The sequence below is a fragment of the Schistocerca gregaria genome, chromosome 3 (genome assembly GCF_023897955.1).
Source record: "Schistocerca gregaria isolate iqSchGreg1 chromosome 3, iqSchGreg1.2, whole genome shotgun sequence".
Taxonomy (NCBI): domain Eukaryota; kingdom Metazoa; phylum Arthropoda; class Insecta; order Orthoptera; family Acrididae; genus Schistocerca; species Schistocerca gregaria.
In genome coordinates, this window is record NC_064922.1 from 194,973,545 (window position 1) to 194,987,811 (window position 14,267).

Consider the following 14,267-nt stretch of genomic DNA (forward strand, 5'->3'; position numbering starts at 1 on the left):
TTCCTGTACAGCTCTTTTAGTGTGTTTAGTTGTACTCCATTGCATAGTATATCGTAGTGTAGTCGTTTACAATCTGTTTTACTTCAACTAACGTATTCTGTAAGCGGAAGTTTTCTTCTATTATCAGTGTGTAGAGTACGCTGTGAGTGGTTTCTAATATCTTTAAATCTTTTTCTATTTTGGTTAGGTGACTGTTATGTGCTATTATGTGGCCGGAAAGAATGCTATGGGAGCAGTCACTTTTTAGATTTTTAAATATCTTGTTTTAAAGTTCATGCATGTTTGCCCATGCATAGTGACTGACAAGAGTCGCAAGTAAGGTCGTAAATGCGTAATCTGTCCATTATGACTCAGGGAATTGCATGTGTTCTAAGATTTTTCTGTGTTCTGTTGTCTGTTTTGTACCCTATTAGAAATCTCTGGTTCTTTAAAATGTAAATTCTGTTAACTATTTTATTATTGTAAGAGAGTATGCGCCATTTTGATTTTCGTGAGTGTGTTTTTGCCCTGAAAGTCCTGTGTGTGGTCATCGTATGATGAGTTGTTCTGTGTTGTTGTGCAATGTCTTGCGTGCATGTGACCTGTTCATTCCCTGACCATTTACATATTTTTCGGTATAGTTTCTCTATCATATGGGTATGATAAGGCTGCTCGTAAGCCTCATTGTCTGAAGGTCGAAATGTTTTAACGTAATTTTGGGAGTTACTTGTAGATCGCAGAATACGAGTTAGATGGCAACAACCCTTCGTGTAGGTAGGAAATTGCGTGGCCTCTGGGGTGGAGGTGATGTTTAAAAGTGTTTAGCAATTCTGAAGTCAGTTGTCACTGATACTCTAAGTTATTTTTCTGATACAGAAGGCATAGAGTAACTCGAAAATGCGTTCCCATTTGTGAGTGTGTGTGGCATTCAGATTCGTGATTTCCTAGTTTTCTAGGAGATGTTTATTCTGTAGTGAGTGTGCATATGCTCGGTAGCCAATTGCCTCATAGCACACGCGAAGCCGCTCGCTAGCTTTAGGTGATATTTAATGTAAGAGGCGGACTTGGTGAGCTGTAACTGAATCTAATAAATCATATTTGCACGGCGAAAAGTTGAAGTTTTTGTGTGACTTCCGACCTACTGAGTTTGAAGTGTTACCCAGATCTGTCCTTGTGAATATTGTCGGTTGAAGTTGCTTGGTACCATTTGGAGGCGGTGTTTTGACCAATAGCGCTGTACGTTTTCCAGTTCAATGGCCCATACTCAGAAACTCTCTGAATACAGTTCGACAGCTACAGGCAATTAATCATTGATTTGCCACGCACACAAGTTTAAAGCTCTCTCTTGGGTCAAAGCGAGATTGAAGACTATTTTTCAGACTATTTCGTAAAAGCAGCAGTGCGGAAGACCGATCTGAGTCTGCCAATAAATGTTTCCTAATTAATCTTCAGATAAATACGAGCGGCGTTTGAAAAGCCCGTGCGAATTCCGAGAGATAGCACCACTGGCGCGTATCGAGGTCATGTTTAGTTAGTAACATCTTTGCGAAGACCGCACACCATGTTTCAGCATACTGTTCTATTTCTTTATGTTTGGCATTCGTGTGAATCAAGGAAGTCGAGTGATTGTCAAAGAATGCAGGAAAAAGAATTTCGTGTGGTGATTAAACATTGCTTTATGAAAGGAAAAACGCCTCATGAGACTAAAGAGAAGCTTGATAAACATTACAGTGACTCTGCACCTCCGATTAAAACAGTTTATAAGTGGTTTCAAAATTTTCAGAGGGGCCATATGGGCACAAGTTATGCTCAACTTTCTGGACGCCCTGTGGAGGTTACGATTCCAGAAATCATTGATAAAATCCATGATATGATGATGGATGACAGCAGAGTTAAGGTGCGTGAGATTGCTAGTGCTGTGGGCATCTCAAATGAATGGGTACATAATATTTTGCATAATCATTTGGACATGAGATAACTATCCGCAAGATGGGTTCCGTGATTCTCACGCTTGACCAAAAACAGAATCGTGTGAAGTGTTGCAAGGAAGGTTTGCAGCTGCTCGGGAAGAATCCGCAGGACTTTAAGCGTCGTTTCGTCACTCTGGATGAAACATGGATACATTGGTGTACTCCTGAGACCAAACAACAATCTAAACACGGGTTACCAAGGAAGAATCTGCACCAAAAAGGCGAAGACCATTCCTTCATCCGGAAAGGTTATGGCGACTGTCTTTTGGGATTTGCAAGGGATCATCCACATCAACTATGTGGAAAAGGGTAAAACTACAATAGGTGCATATTATTTATCGTTATTGTTCCGTTTGAAAACCGAGCTGCAAGAAAAACGCTGGCGACTGAACGCAAAAAAGTCCTTTTCCATCACGACAATGGACCAGTACACGCCTCAGCAGTTGTGGTCACATAATTAATGGAAATAGTATTCCAACTCGTGTTTCAGGACGAGAAATGCATCACCTGTAAGGACGGGTTTACCTCATGAGCTGAGCTACCTTGTATTTGGCCTCGTCGCAGGCACAGCACTCGAAGTCATCGTCCTCCTTCTTGGACTCGTCCTGGGAGGGCAGCTCGCACAGCTGCCGACTCAGGCTGCCATCGTCTGCGTACCAGTTGTTCGGGTCCTCAAACACCATGGCCCTGCAGCACGGGGTGTCACAGTAAACTAAGTCTAGCAGAAAACAGTACAATTTGACAATGAGGTCACAGAATCACTGTATGCGTTTTTGTATTTATGGCAACTGAAGACAGTGAAAGACATAAAGAGAAAAGTAGAATGTTTTGGAATGATTTTGGTAAACAAGATATAATTTTCAGCATCAAGCGTCTGAAAGGGAAAGTTTACAATCACTGTGTATTACCAGTTTCGGCATACGCCAGTGAGATTTGGATTTTTAATGTGAAAACTATTCATATCCTGAGGGTTGCTAAGTTAACTACAGAGAGGCACCTACCTGTTGGTAATTTTTATGAGAGACAGGAAAGCAAACAAAAAAATGTTCAAATGTGTGTGAAATCTTATGAGACTTAACTGCTAAGGTCATCAGTCTCTAAGCTTACACACTACTTAAGCTATATTATCCTAAGGACAAACACACACACCCATGGCCGAGGGAGTACTCGAATCTCCGCCGGGACCAGAAAGCAAACAAATCGATTACAGAACAACCTCCAGTTGAAGATGTAACAGACTCGTATAAGTATATCATATGTACTGCGTAAGATCAGATCCTGTAGTAACCTGGCAGACAGTCGTTGGGCAGTTATGTTAGGAATGAGTGGTTTTTTAGATTCGAGCACCCGTGCGGTTTTCTGTAGACAGTGAGTCGTTTGATTCGCTTGGAGGCTGTCAGAATCTTGGGTTAGGTCCAACGAAGGAGACCCTAATTTCAAAATTAAATGTCTAGAAAACTAAGCCTATAGACGAGTCCAACAAGCAGTGTGTGTATTGTGAAAATTGTAAGAATTTTCTACAGAAGTATCGAAATAGTTCTGAAAACTGCTAACAGATGGCGCTGTAATCGCAATATCACTGCCCATAAATACTGTAGTGCACCGCATCTCAGAGCGATCTGTTCTAAACGTAGGGGGAGGGGGGGAGGGACGTGGCGTACAGTAAGAGCTGCTCAACAGCAAACACGTTTTCGCCACTGTGCGCAATAGGTCACTGTAGAACACTTCGCGACCACGCTTATATATGATGGAGGATACGTTTTTTTCGCGAGTCTTGTCGTTTTAGTGTTGTTACCTCTGCGTAGTGAGTGATTTGCAAGCGGAAGTGTTTTAGTGTACGCAAACAAACGCCAGATTGTGCTGTTGTTGGCTGTAATTCTCACATCCGCAACGTAGAAGGAATTGAAGTTATGTTTCATAATTTCCTTGGCATATCCGGAAAGGATATGACTGTAGAAATGCTACAGAAAAGACTCTGTGAGTGCTGCAAAAGCTAGAATATGTTCTCGTCATTTCAATAGTACTGATTATGACATAAAGTTGCGTTCGGAACTCCTAAACTTACCGCGGAAACGAGTGCAGAAGAGTGATGCATTTCCATCGTGTAATTTCCCTTGTACCACAATGAACTTGTATAGGCATGCGTATTCAAATACAGAAATATGTAAACAGGCAGAATATGGCGCTGCGGTCGGCAACGCCTATATAAGACAAGTGTCTGGCGCAGTTGTTAGATCGGTTACTGCTGCTACAATGGCAGGTTATCAAGATTTAAGTGAGTTTTAACGTTGTGTTATAGTCGGCGCACGAGCGATGGGACACAGTATCTCCCCAAGGTAGCGATGAATTGAGGATTTTCCCATACGACCATTTCACGAGTATACCGTGAATATCAGGAATCCGATAAAACATCAAATCTCCGACATCGCTGCGACCGGAAAAAGATCCTGCAAGAACGAGACCAAAGAGGACTGAAGAGAATCGTTTTACGTTACATAAGTGCAACCCTTCCGCAAATTGCTGCTATTTCAATGCTGGGCTATCAAAAAGTGTCAGCGAGTGAACTATTCAATGAAACATCATTGATATGGGCTCTTAGAGCCAGAAGACCACTCGTGTGCCCTTGATGACTGCACGAAACAAAGCTTTACGTCTCACCTGGGTCCATCAACACCGACATTGGACTGTTGATGACTGGAAACATATTGTCCGATAGGATGAGTCTCGTTTCAAATAGTATCTAGCGGATGGACGTGTACGGGCATGGAGACAACCTCTGAATCCGTGGACACTGCATGTCAGCAGGGGACTCTTCAAGCTGCTGGTGGCTCGGTAATGGTGGGGGGCGTGTGCAGTTGTAGTGTTGTGGGATCCTGATACGTCTAAATACGACTCTTGACAGGTGACACATACGTAAGCATCCTGTCTGACTACCTGCACCCATTCATGTCTATTGTGCATTCCGGCGGTCTCTGGCAAATCCAGCAGGACAATATGACACCCCACACGTCCAGAATTTCTACAGAGTGGCTCTAGGAATACTTTTCTGAGTTTAAACATTTCCGCTGGCCACCAAACTCCCCAGATATGAACATTTATGAGCATATCTGGGATGCCTTACAACGTGCTGTTCAGAAGAGATCTTCACCCCCTCGTACTCTTACGGATTTATGGACAGCCCTGCAGGATTCATGGTGTCAATTCTCTCCAGCACTACTTCAGACATCAGTCAAGTCCATGACACGTCGTATTGCGGTACTTCTGTTCGGGGCCACACACGCTATTAGGTGTACCAGTTTTTCTGGCTCTCAGTGTAGTAGAGCCAGCCATAGTCCACCACGTGCAACAGAAGAAAGGAAAGAACATTTTAACAAACGTGAGATCCATAGAAGAAGCACAGAGACGTCAAAAAAGCTTTTATCACGGAAGAAGTGTGTTGATAAATGCACAGTTACAGATGAAGTGTTTGTAATGATCTGGAGATTCCGTTGGGGCCTTGCAGAGCAGAAACGCTCGTCTGGAAAGCAAATGCAATAAACTGCGAGCAGGTAACAAATCTCTTCGAAGTCACTTGTCATCAACGAAACGACATCTGCAGGATGAAGAATGGAATAAAAACGCACTTGTGTCTCGTGAAATTCATCAAATACTGGGTGAAATATTTTCATCCAGTCATATCAGAAGTGTGTTACAAGGGTCAAAATGGGTTTGATGGGACAGAGAGGACATCTGCAAATCGATTACTTTGCGTATCCTCTATTTGCAGCACGAACCTTGCTTTCTTGGATAAACCGCAGTTTCAGTTGCCATCCAAGTATTTTAAAGGACCTTTTAGAAATGATGTAATTGCAGGCTGGAACACTGACTGACAGGGAAAGTATTTGTGTTTTGTTATTTGATGAAATGAACATTGATAGCAAAATTTGTTACGAGCAGCAAGATGACAGGAGACTTGGACCTCACAGCAATGTCTTCGCTGCTATGGCGCGAGGAAGCAGCCCATCTACTTCAGTTTTGATATTCAAATGATAGCTGCACTCGTGACTGAAATAACTGTCTCTTTGACCATTATTTGCTTTAATGTCGTGGCTGCCTTAGCAGACATTGGCACAAAGACTACTTCTGCCTCGAAAGATCAGGGTGTTACTCACAAAAACACCTGTTTCCCGCACACAAGTAACTCTCTGAAACGTGTATGGGTGTTCGTTCACGTCCCACATTTTCTAAAACGTTTGAGAAATCAATACATTGTGTTGAGAAACAAGGCAGATACATAAGCTGTATTCGAGAACTGTTAATTTTGCACAGTGGCGAGATGAAAATATGCCCTAAGTTATCTCATCAACACGTTACAGAGAACGACAGTGAGTACACTCAGCAGCTCAATTTCAATATCACACAATTGCACAGGCGATTAGTTATTTAATGCTGAAGAAGAGCGCGCCAATTATTTCATACAGATGGTGGATGAGACCTTCAATGTGGTCAGTTCAAGGGCTCGTGAAACTAATAAGCCATTAGCTTGTGGATTCCGCTTTCGTTTTGAAGCCCAAGAGTAATGCCAACGTAAATTTTGTAAATGCTGTGAGAAATTATGCGTTGGCTCCTCAAAGCATCATCTACTATTTAAAAAAGGATTTTTGAAAACTATACTGTCACTTTTGGGCCTCTACAGTGACTTAGCGCCTTATAATACTGAATATATTCTCACTGTAAGGCTAAATCAAGATTGCTTGGAACACTTTTTTCCCTTATAGGAGGCCTGGAACATTTTTATGATCATCCATCACCATTTGAGGTAAAGAGCCGTATAAGATTGTTGTTGGGAGCAAAGGCCCGTGATGTTCCTCTTTCTAATGCATCGTGTGTTGAGCCAGACGAAGAACGAAGATTTGTGACTGCAACGGCGTTTTGCAATATCCTGCCAAATGTCTCAGGCACTGGCAATGATCGAAGGAGAGAAGGAGATCGAAGACCTAGATCTCGCAGCAGAAGATTCTGATGTTTCACCAGTTTTATTGGATTCCGACCGCAGCGTTGAAGGATTCAAATTTCTTGCTAGATATGCAGCATACCGATGCAGATAGTACGACAGGTCACTGGTCACACCGACTGGTGAATTGCTAACAATGTCAGAGGATACATCAAGTGGATGTCTGCGCATGATTTCTCGTGGGGGTTTGCTTGTACCCTCAGAAATGTGGCTTGAAATAGCTGGCAAATTTCTATTAATTTTTGCCAAGATTCATAGATACGACAATTTGTCCAGGGAAACTGGAATCATCAAGAACCTGTGTACTATACTTAGCGAGCGTTTCCCCACTGTTCACCCTTTACGCCAGAACGAGAACATTTATCCGACTACGATGGCTGTCATGAAAAGACAAGTCAAGACAACATAGACGCAACTCACCAGCGCAAAGCATGGAAGTGGCACTTGTCATCGGTTTAGGGTACAAATGAACAATATACGCGGAAACCATGTTACATAGGAATCTAGATTAGTGATAGAATTGAAGGTCCTCTGCCATTTTATTTCTTAGCAGGACTTATTTGATTGTCATCTGTGGCACCCTTACAGCACAGAGGTAAGTCGACGATATTCTAAGTCCGTTTTGTTGCCCTTCATGGCAAGCCGACTTGGGCTTACATATCAGCTATAATGCCCGCCCGCACACGGCGAGGGTTTCTAATGGTTCCCTTGGTGCTTGCTAAACCCTACCTTGGCTAGCAAAGTCGTCCGATCTCTCTCCACTTGAGAACGTTTGACGTGCAGGGCCACCAAACTAGCTGGGGATTTTGACGATCTAACGAGCCGTTTGGACAGAATTTGGCACGGTATCCTTCAGGAGAATATCTAGAAACTCTGTCAATCAGAGCCAAGTCGAATAACTGCTTGCGTAAGGGTCAGACGTGGATCAACGTGTTATTGATTTTCTCAATTTGTGAAGCTCTTTCTCCTGAATAAATGATCTAGTTTTTCTGAAATTGTAATCATTTGTTTGTCTGATCACATCGACCGATTTCCGTCCTATTTGGTTATCACATCGACCGATTTCCGTCCTATTTGGGTAATTCCTTCATGGTGCGTCGTCTTCATTTTCCTTACATTGTATTTCATGCACCTTAAGATACGTAACCATCCATCCAAGGAGCAGATAATGTAAGTTGGTTTGGCTGACTTAAGGTGCATGAAATATTCCGGGTCAGTTTTATTTTGCCCATGCTAGGGGTAACACTTAGAAGCGATGGGAAAGAGCACAATACTTAAATCAGTATTGGGGAAGGTGGAGTGACGACTTACATTTTTCCCAAGGTCTCTGACAAAATGCAATGCATCTGCAAATGAAATCTCATATAAAACACTAGTGCCACTGTTTATAGTGTATTTTCCCAGGATTTGGACAATAATCAGAGTATGATTAACAACAGACCCCGAACGAATTCAGAGACACAGCTAGGATCTTAACACGTCGACAGAGGCCATTTGAAGGTGTAACACAAATTCTCAAGGATCCTAAATGGAAATTTTCGGAAGAAAGACGACATGGTTACCGCGAAACTCTGTTGCGTAAATTTAGGAGAACCTGTATTCGAAGAATACTGCGCGCCCGTTACGCTCTCACCATCGTATATCTCACATACGTATCATAATAATAAGATAAGAGAGATTAGAGACTGCACAGAGGTAAATAGTGTGAGGGTACAGAATTTGACTGAACTGTGTAAAGTCGTCTGTAAAGGGCAGAAGTTATTCGATTAAGTAATAATGAAAGAGTAATGAATCGACATATCAAGGGCAATATGATATTACGCATTAAAATAATTATTTAAATAAAAATCTTTTAATATAACACGTCCTCAAAAGGACTAAAATGTATAAAATAGCTTCTCCTAGACGCTTAAAGGCTCATAACCTCATGCAAATAATCCTGAAAATTTGTGCTTATGAATTCTGAATGGATATGACAAGACTCGTATAATTTAAAACTAAAAACGTAGTGTGCATGCAATAGATAGTTGATGTATAATATTTCATGTAAGTCTCTAACAGTGTCATTGAATTGCAAATGATATGAAGTGTTGTCTGATTATTCTCAACCACAGTTACTGTCTATATTCCTTACTATTATGTATTGCATGCGACCCACGTTTTTCATTGAAAATTTTACAAGTATTTTCATAGCTATTAAAGATTCCACAAGCAGTAGTTTTCAGGACTGTCTGAATGAGGTTAGGAATCTGTATGTGGCGGGTGGTGGGACGGCGGTGGGGGGGGGGGGGGGGGGGGGGGGTGGTTGCGCTAGGTGAAATTAATTTACGCTTTTTAGTCATTTTTAAAAATGTGTCATATTAAAAACTTTTTATTCAAATGATTGTTTCTGCTGTTTACTCTTGCGTGTGTGAAGTTTTTCAATCGATTCAAACATTTTGATGAGATCACAACAGAGACATGTGGTAAATTTCAGGTTTATTTCATCTTCCTTTCACCTGAGTCAACAAAAGTATTTCTTCCTCCTAGGTATATCTCGCGAGAAGACAGTGAATGTAAAAATTAGGGAGAATGGAACTTACCCAGAGCCTTACCAGCAATCGTTCTTACCGCGAAGCATTCGTGACTGAACAGGAAATGAGGATTGATTGATTGATTTGAGGGACGGGACCAAACAGCGAGGCCATCGGTTCCATCGGATTAGAGAAGGATTTTGAAGGAAGTTGGCCGTGCCTTTTCAAACGCACCATCCCGACATTGGCCTGAAGCGATTTACGAAAAACACGGAAAATCTTAATCAGGATGGCCGGACGCGGATTTGAACCATCGTCCTCCCAAATGCGAGTCCAATGTGCTAATCACTGCGCCTCCTTGCTCGGTGGAAATGAGGGAAAAAGCAATGGTACACAAATTACACACCACACAAGAATGCGAGTTAATACTGCATTGTCATCTGGTTCTGAGCTATGCCGAACGTTTCAGGTCTCTAGTTCATCGGCAAGTCTGTTTAAAATCAGTTGCTAAATATGTACCGAACAGACAGAAAAGCAAAGTACTCTCCACCATACAACAGACAACAAAGCAGTTCATATTGCATTATTATCAACTTTTGAGCTATGTGGAATGTTTCAAGTCTCTAGTTCAATGGAAAGTTAATAAAAAAAGGTGTGTGAAATCTCATGAGACGTAACTGCTAAGGTCATCAAATGGTTCAAATGGCTCTGAGCACTATGGGACTCAACTGCTGTGGTCATCAGTCCCCTAGAACTTAGAACTACTTAAACCTAACTAACCTAAGGACATCACATACATCCATGCCCGAGGCAGGATTCGAACCTGCGACCGTAGCAATCGCACGGTTCCGGACTGCGCGCCTAGAACCGCGAGACCACCGCGGCCGGCTCTAAGGTCATCAGTCCCTAAGCTTACACACTACTTGACCTTAATCATCCTAAGGACAAACACACACACCCATGCCCGAGGGAGGACTCAAACCTCCACCGGGACCTGCCGCACAGAATGGAAAGTTAGTTTGAAATCAATTGCCAAATTTGTACCGAACAGACAAACGGATAAGAAAACGACGAAATAAAAAGGTGTTAAAATGTCGAATAGCGAAGCTTCAGTAATGGGAGAAACTAGATAATGGATGAAGGCCATACCTAAAAAATATTACACAGCTGTTAGTTTTAGAAAATTCAGAAGGAAGACGAGACTTATTGCAAATCAAGATCATATCACTTTAACTTCTACTCAACAATATCCAGAATTGAAGCACGTTTCAGTAGACACTCATTCCCTCGCTGAGTACGCTATACGAGTACGAATGGAATAGTACAGGCCGTCGATAATATTGGTACGAAATTTGCTTATGCTATATACGCTCGCACCAGGAAAAGTACCAGCAGACTGCAAGTATGTGAGATGACGCCGACGCTACAACCTGAACTGCCTACATTGGACCACTTACCACCCAGACAATGAGAGGGCTGATATTTGCCGTTAAGACTCCACTACTGGTGTTGAAATGTGCACAGGGCACTTTCCTCGCTACGTGCCCCTCGCCGACCCGACAGCGGATATCTCGTAGCGCGACCAAAGTGTATGTACACTCCTGGAAATGGAAAGAAGAACACATTGACACCGGTGTGTCAGACCCACCATACTTGCTCCGGACACTGCGAGAGGGCTGTACAAGCAATGATCACACGCACGGCACAGCAGACACACCAGGAACCGCGGTGTTGGCCGTCGAATGGCGCTACCTGCGCAGCATTTGTGCACCGCCGCCGTCAGTGTCAGCCAGTTTGCCGTGGCATACGGAGCTCCATCGCAGACTTTAACACTGGTAGCATGCCGCGACAGCGTGGACGTGAACCGTATGTGCATTTGACGGACTTTGAGCGTGAGCGAGGGCGTACAGTGGGCATGCGGGAGGCCGGGTGGACGTACCGCCGAATTGCTCAACACGTGGGGCGTGTTGTCTCCACAGTACATCGATGTTGTCGCCAGTGGTCGGCGGAAGGTGCAGGTGTCCGTCGACCTGGGACCGGACCGCAGCGACGCACGGATGCCCGCCAACACCGTAGGATCCCACGCAGTGCCGTAGGGGACCGCACCGCCACTTCCCAGCAAATTAGGGACACTGTTGCTCCTGGGGTGTAGGCGAGGACCATTCGCAACCGTCTCCATGAAGCTGGGCTACGGTCCCGCACACCGTTAGGCCGTCTTCCGCTCACGCCCCAACACTGTGCAGCCCGCCTCCAGTGGTGTCGCGACAGGCGTGAATGGAGGGACGAATGGAGACGTGTCGTCTTCAGTGATGAGAGTCGCTTCTGCCTGGGTGCCAATGATGGTCGTATGCGTGTTTGGGGCCGTGCAGATGAGCGCCACAATCAGGACTGCATACGACTGAGGCACACAGGGCCAACACCCGGCATCATGGTGTGGGGAGCGATCTCCTACACTGGCCGTACACCTCTGGTGATCGTCGAGGGGACACTGAATAGTGCACGGTACATCCAAACCGTCATCGAACCCATCGTTCTACCATTCCTAGACCGGCAAGGGAACTTGCTGTTCCAACAGGACAATGCACGTCCGCATGTATCCCGTGCCACCCAACGTGCTCTAGAAGGTGTAAGTCAACTACCCTGGCCAGCAAGATCTCCGGATCTGTCCCCCATTGAGCATGTTTGGGACTGGATGAAGCGTCGTCTCACGCGGTCTGCACGTCCAGCACGAACGCTGGTCCAACTGAGGCGCCAGGTGGAAATGGCATGGCAAGCCGTTCCACAGGACTACATCCAGCATCTCTACGATCGTCTCCATGGGAGAATAGCAGCCTGCATTGCCGCGAAAGGTGGATATACACTGTACTAGTGCCGACATTGTGCATGCTCTGTTGCCTGTGTCTATGTGCCTTTGGTTCTGTCAGTGTGATCATGTGATGTATCTGACCCCAAGAATGTGTCAATAAAGTTTCCCCTTCCTTGGACAATGAATTCACGGTGTTCTTATTTCAATTTCCAGGAGTGTAGATGTAGATGTAGATGCATAAGTAAACGACCTCCAGAGCAAAATGGTGGCAAGAGTCCTTGTGAATATTCTGCAGAAAATTGGTTATTTTTAGAACAGCACCAGGACTCACCGGAAGATGACGCAACCGGAGCCCTTGGGCGGCGCGTTCCACATGACCTGCACCTCGGTTTTCGGCAGGTCGTCGGCCTCCGAGATGGTGTTGACACACTGGTCGTTGAAGGTGGTGAGGGAGTCGCCAAACAGCTGGAAGCTGCCCACGCGGCGCGGCGACGCGTCTGCTCGTGGGTCCTTCGGCTCCACGGTCAGCATGAAGCGCGTGAACATCTGCAGGCGGCCGTGCGTGCGCGAACCCACCAGTGACACTGCAACAGCACCAGTGGACGGTATTTAACCGGACTTTTGAAACAACAGCCTTACTGAGTAGTAAATGAGACGTTTCACGCTGTATCCTATTACGAGGGTCACTCCAAAAGAAATGCACACTATTTTTGTAGAAATGCAGTTTTCATTCTGCATGTATGAAAGTTTTACATTGTGTAGATACATCCTCCCCGCTTGTTTACAAACGTAGTGCAACCTGTTCCCGTGAGTGGCGCCGTCACAGCATTTGTCTTCAAGTAGGCTGCTACACTTGACGTTAGTCATAAGGAAAGTGCTGTCATAGAATTCCTGTGCTGTGAAAACGAGACAGTGGGAAACGTCCACAAGAGGTTGAAAAAGGTGTATGTAGATGCTGCTCTCGATCGCAGTAGTTAGTCGGTGGGCAAGCAGGTTACATGATGAAAGCGGGCACGCCAATGTTGAGGATTGTCCTCGCAGCGGCAGGCCTCGTACTGCACACAATCCAGACAATGTGCAGAGAGTTAACGAATTGGTGACTGCTGACAGACGCATCACAGTGAACGAATTGTCACGATACGTTGGGATAGGGAAGGGAAGTGTTTGCAGAATACTGAAAGGGTTGGCGTTAAAAAAGGTTTGTGCCATGTGGGTTCCCAGGATGTTGATAGTGGCTCACAAAGAAAAAAGAAAAACGGTATGCAGCGAACTTTTGGAACAGTACGAAAATGGTGGAGATGAATTTCTTGGAAGAATTGTGACAGGTGATAAAACATGGCTCCATAATTTTTCACCAGAGACGCAGAGGCAGTCAATGGAGTGGCATCATGCAAATTCATCCAAGAAAAAAAAATCAAAACCACACCTTCTGCTGGAAAAGTTATGGCTACGGTGTTTTTCGATTCCAAAGGACTCTTGCTTGTGGATATCATGTCAAGTGGAACCACCATAAATTCTGATGCATATGTGACGACACTGAAGAAACTTCAAGCTCGACTGAGTCGTGTTCGACCACATCGGCAAAAGCAGGATGTTTTGCTGTTGCACGACAATGCACGGCCTCATGTCAGTCAAAAAACCATGGAAGCGATAAAAAAACTCGGATGGACAACAATGAAACACTCGCCTTGCAGTCCTGACCTGGCTCCATGTGACTATCATCTCTTTGGCAAACTGAAAGACTCTCTTCGTGGAACAAGGTTTGAAGATGATGACTCCCTTGTGCACGCTGCCAAACAGTGGCTCCGGAATTTTACTGTGCGGGTATACAGGCGCTGGATCCAAGATGACGTAAGACAATTGAGAGGGATGGAAATAATAAGGAGAAATGAAAATATTGTTCCTAAAGGATGTATCTACACACTGTAAAACTTTCAAACATGTAGAATAAAAGATGGATTTTAAAAAAAGTGCATTTCCTTTGGAGTGGCCCTCGTACATATTAG

The 14,267-nt window shown here is 44.3% G+C and overlaps 1 protein-coding gene across 1 annotated transcript in view; it reads right to left on the reverse strand.

The window, feature by feature from the left end:
• The window catches only part of LOC126356125 (spondin-1), a 192,035-nt gene that overhangs the window by 42,431 nt on the left and 135,337 nt on the right, over positions 1-14,267 (reverse strand). The window contains exons 3-4 of the mRNA XM_050006833.1: positions 12,593-12,845; positions 2,492-2,636 (exon numbers count right to left, since the gene is read on the reverse strand). Of these exons, the coding sequence (XP_049862790.1) occupies positions 2,492-2,636; positions 12,593-12,845 (398 nt within the window). The remainder of the gene's footprint in view (positions 1-2,491; positions 2,637-12,592; positions 12,846-14,267) is intronic.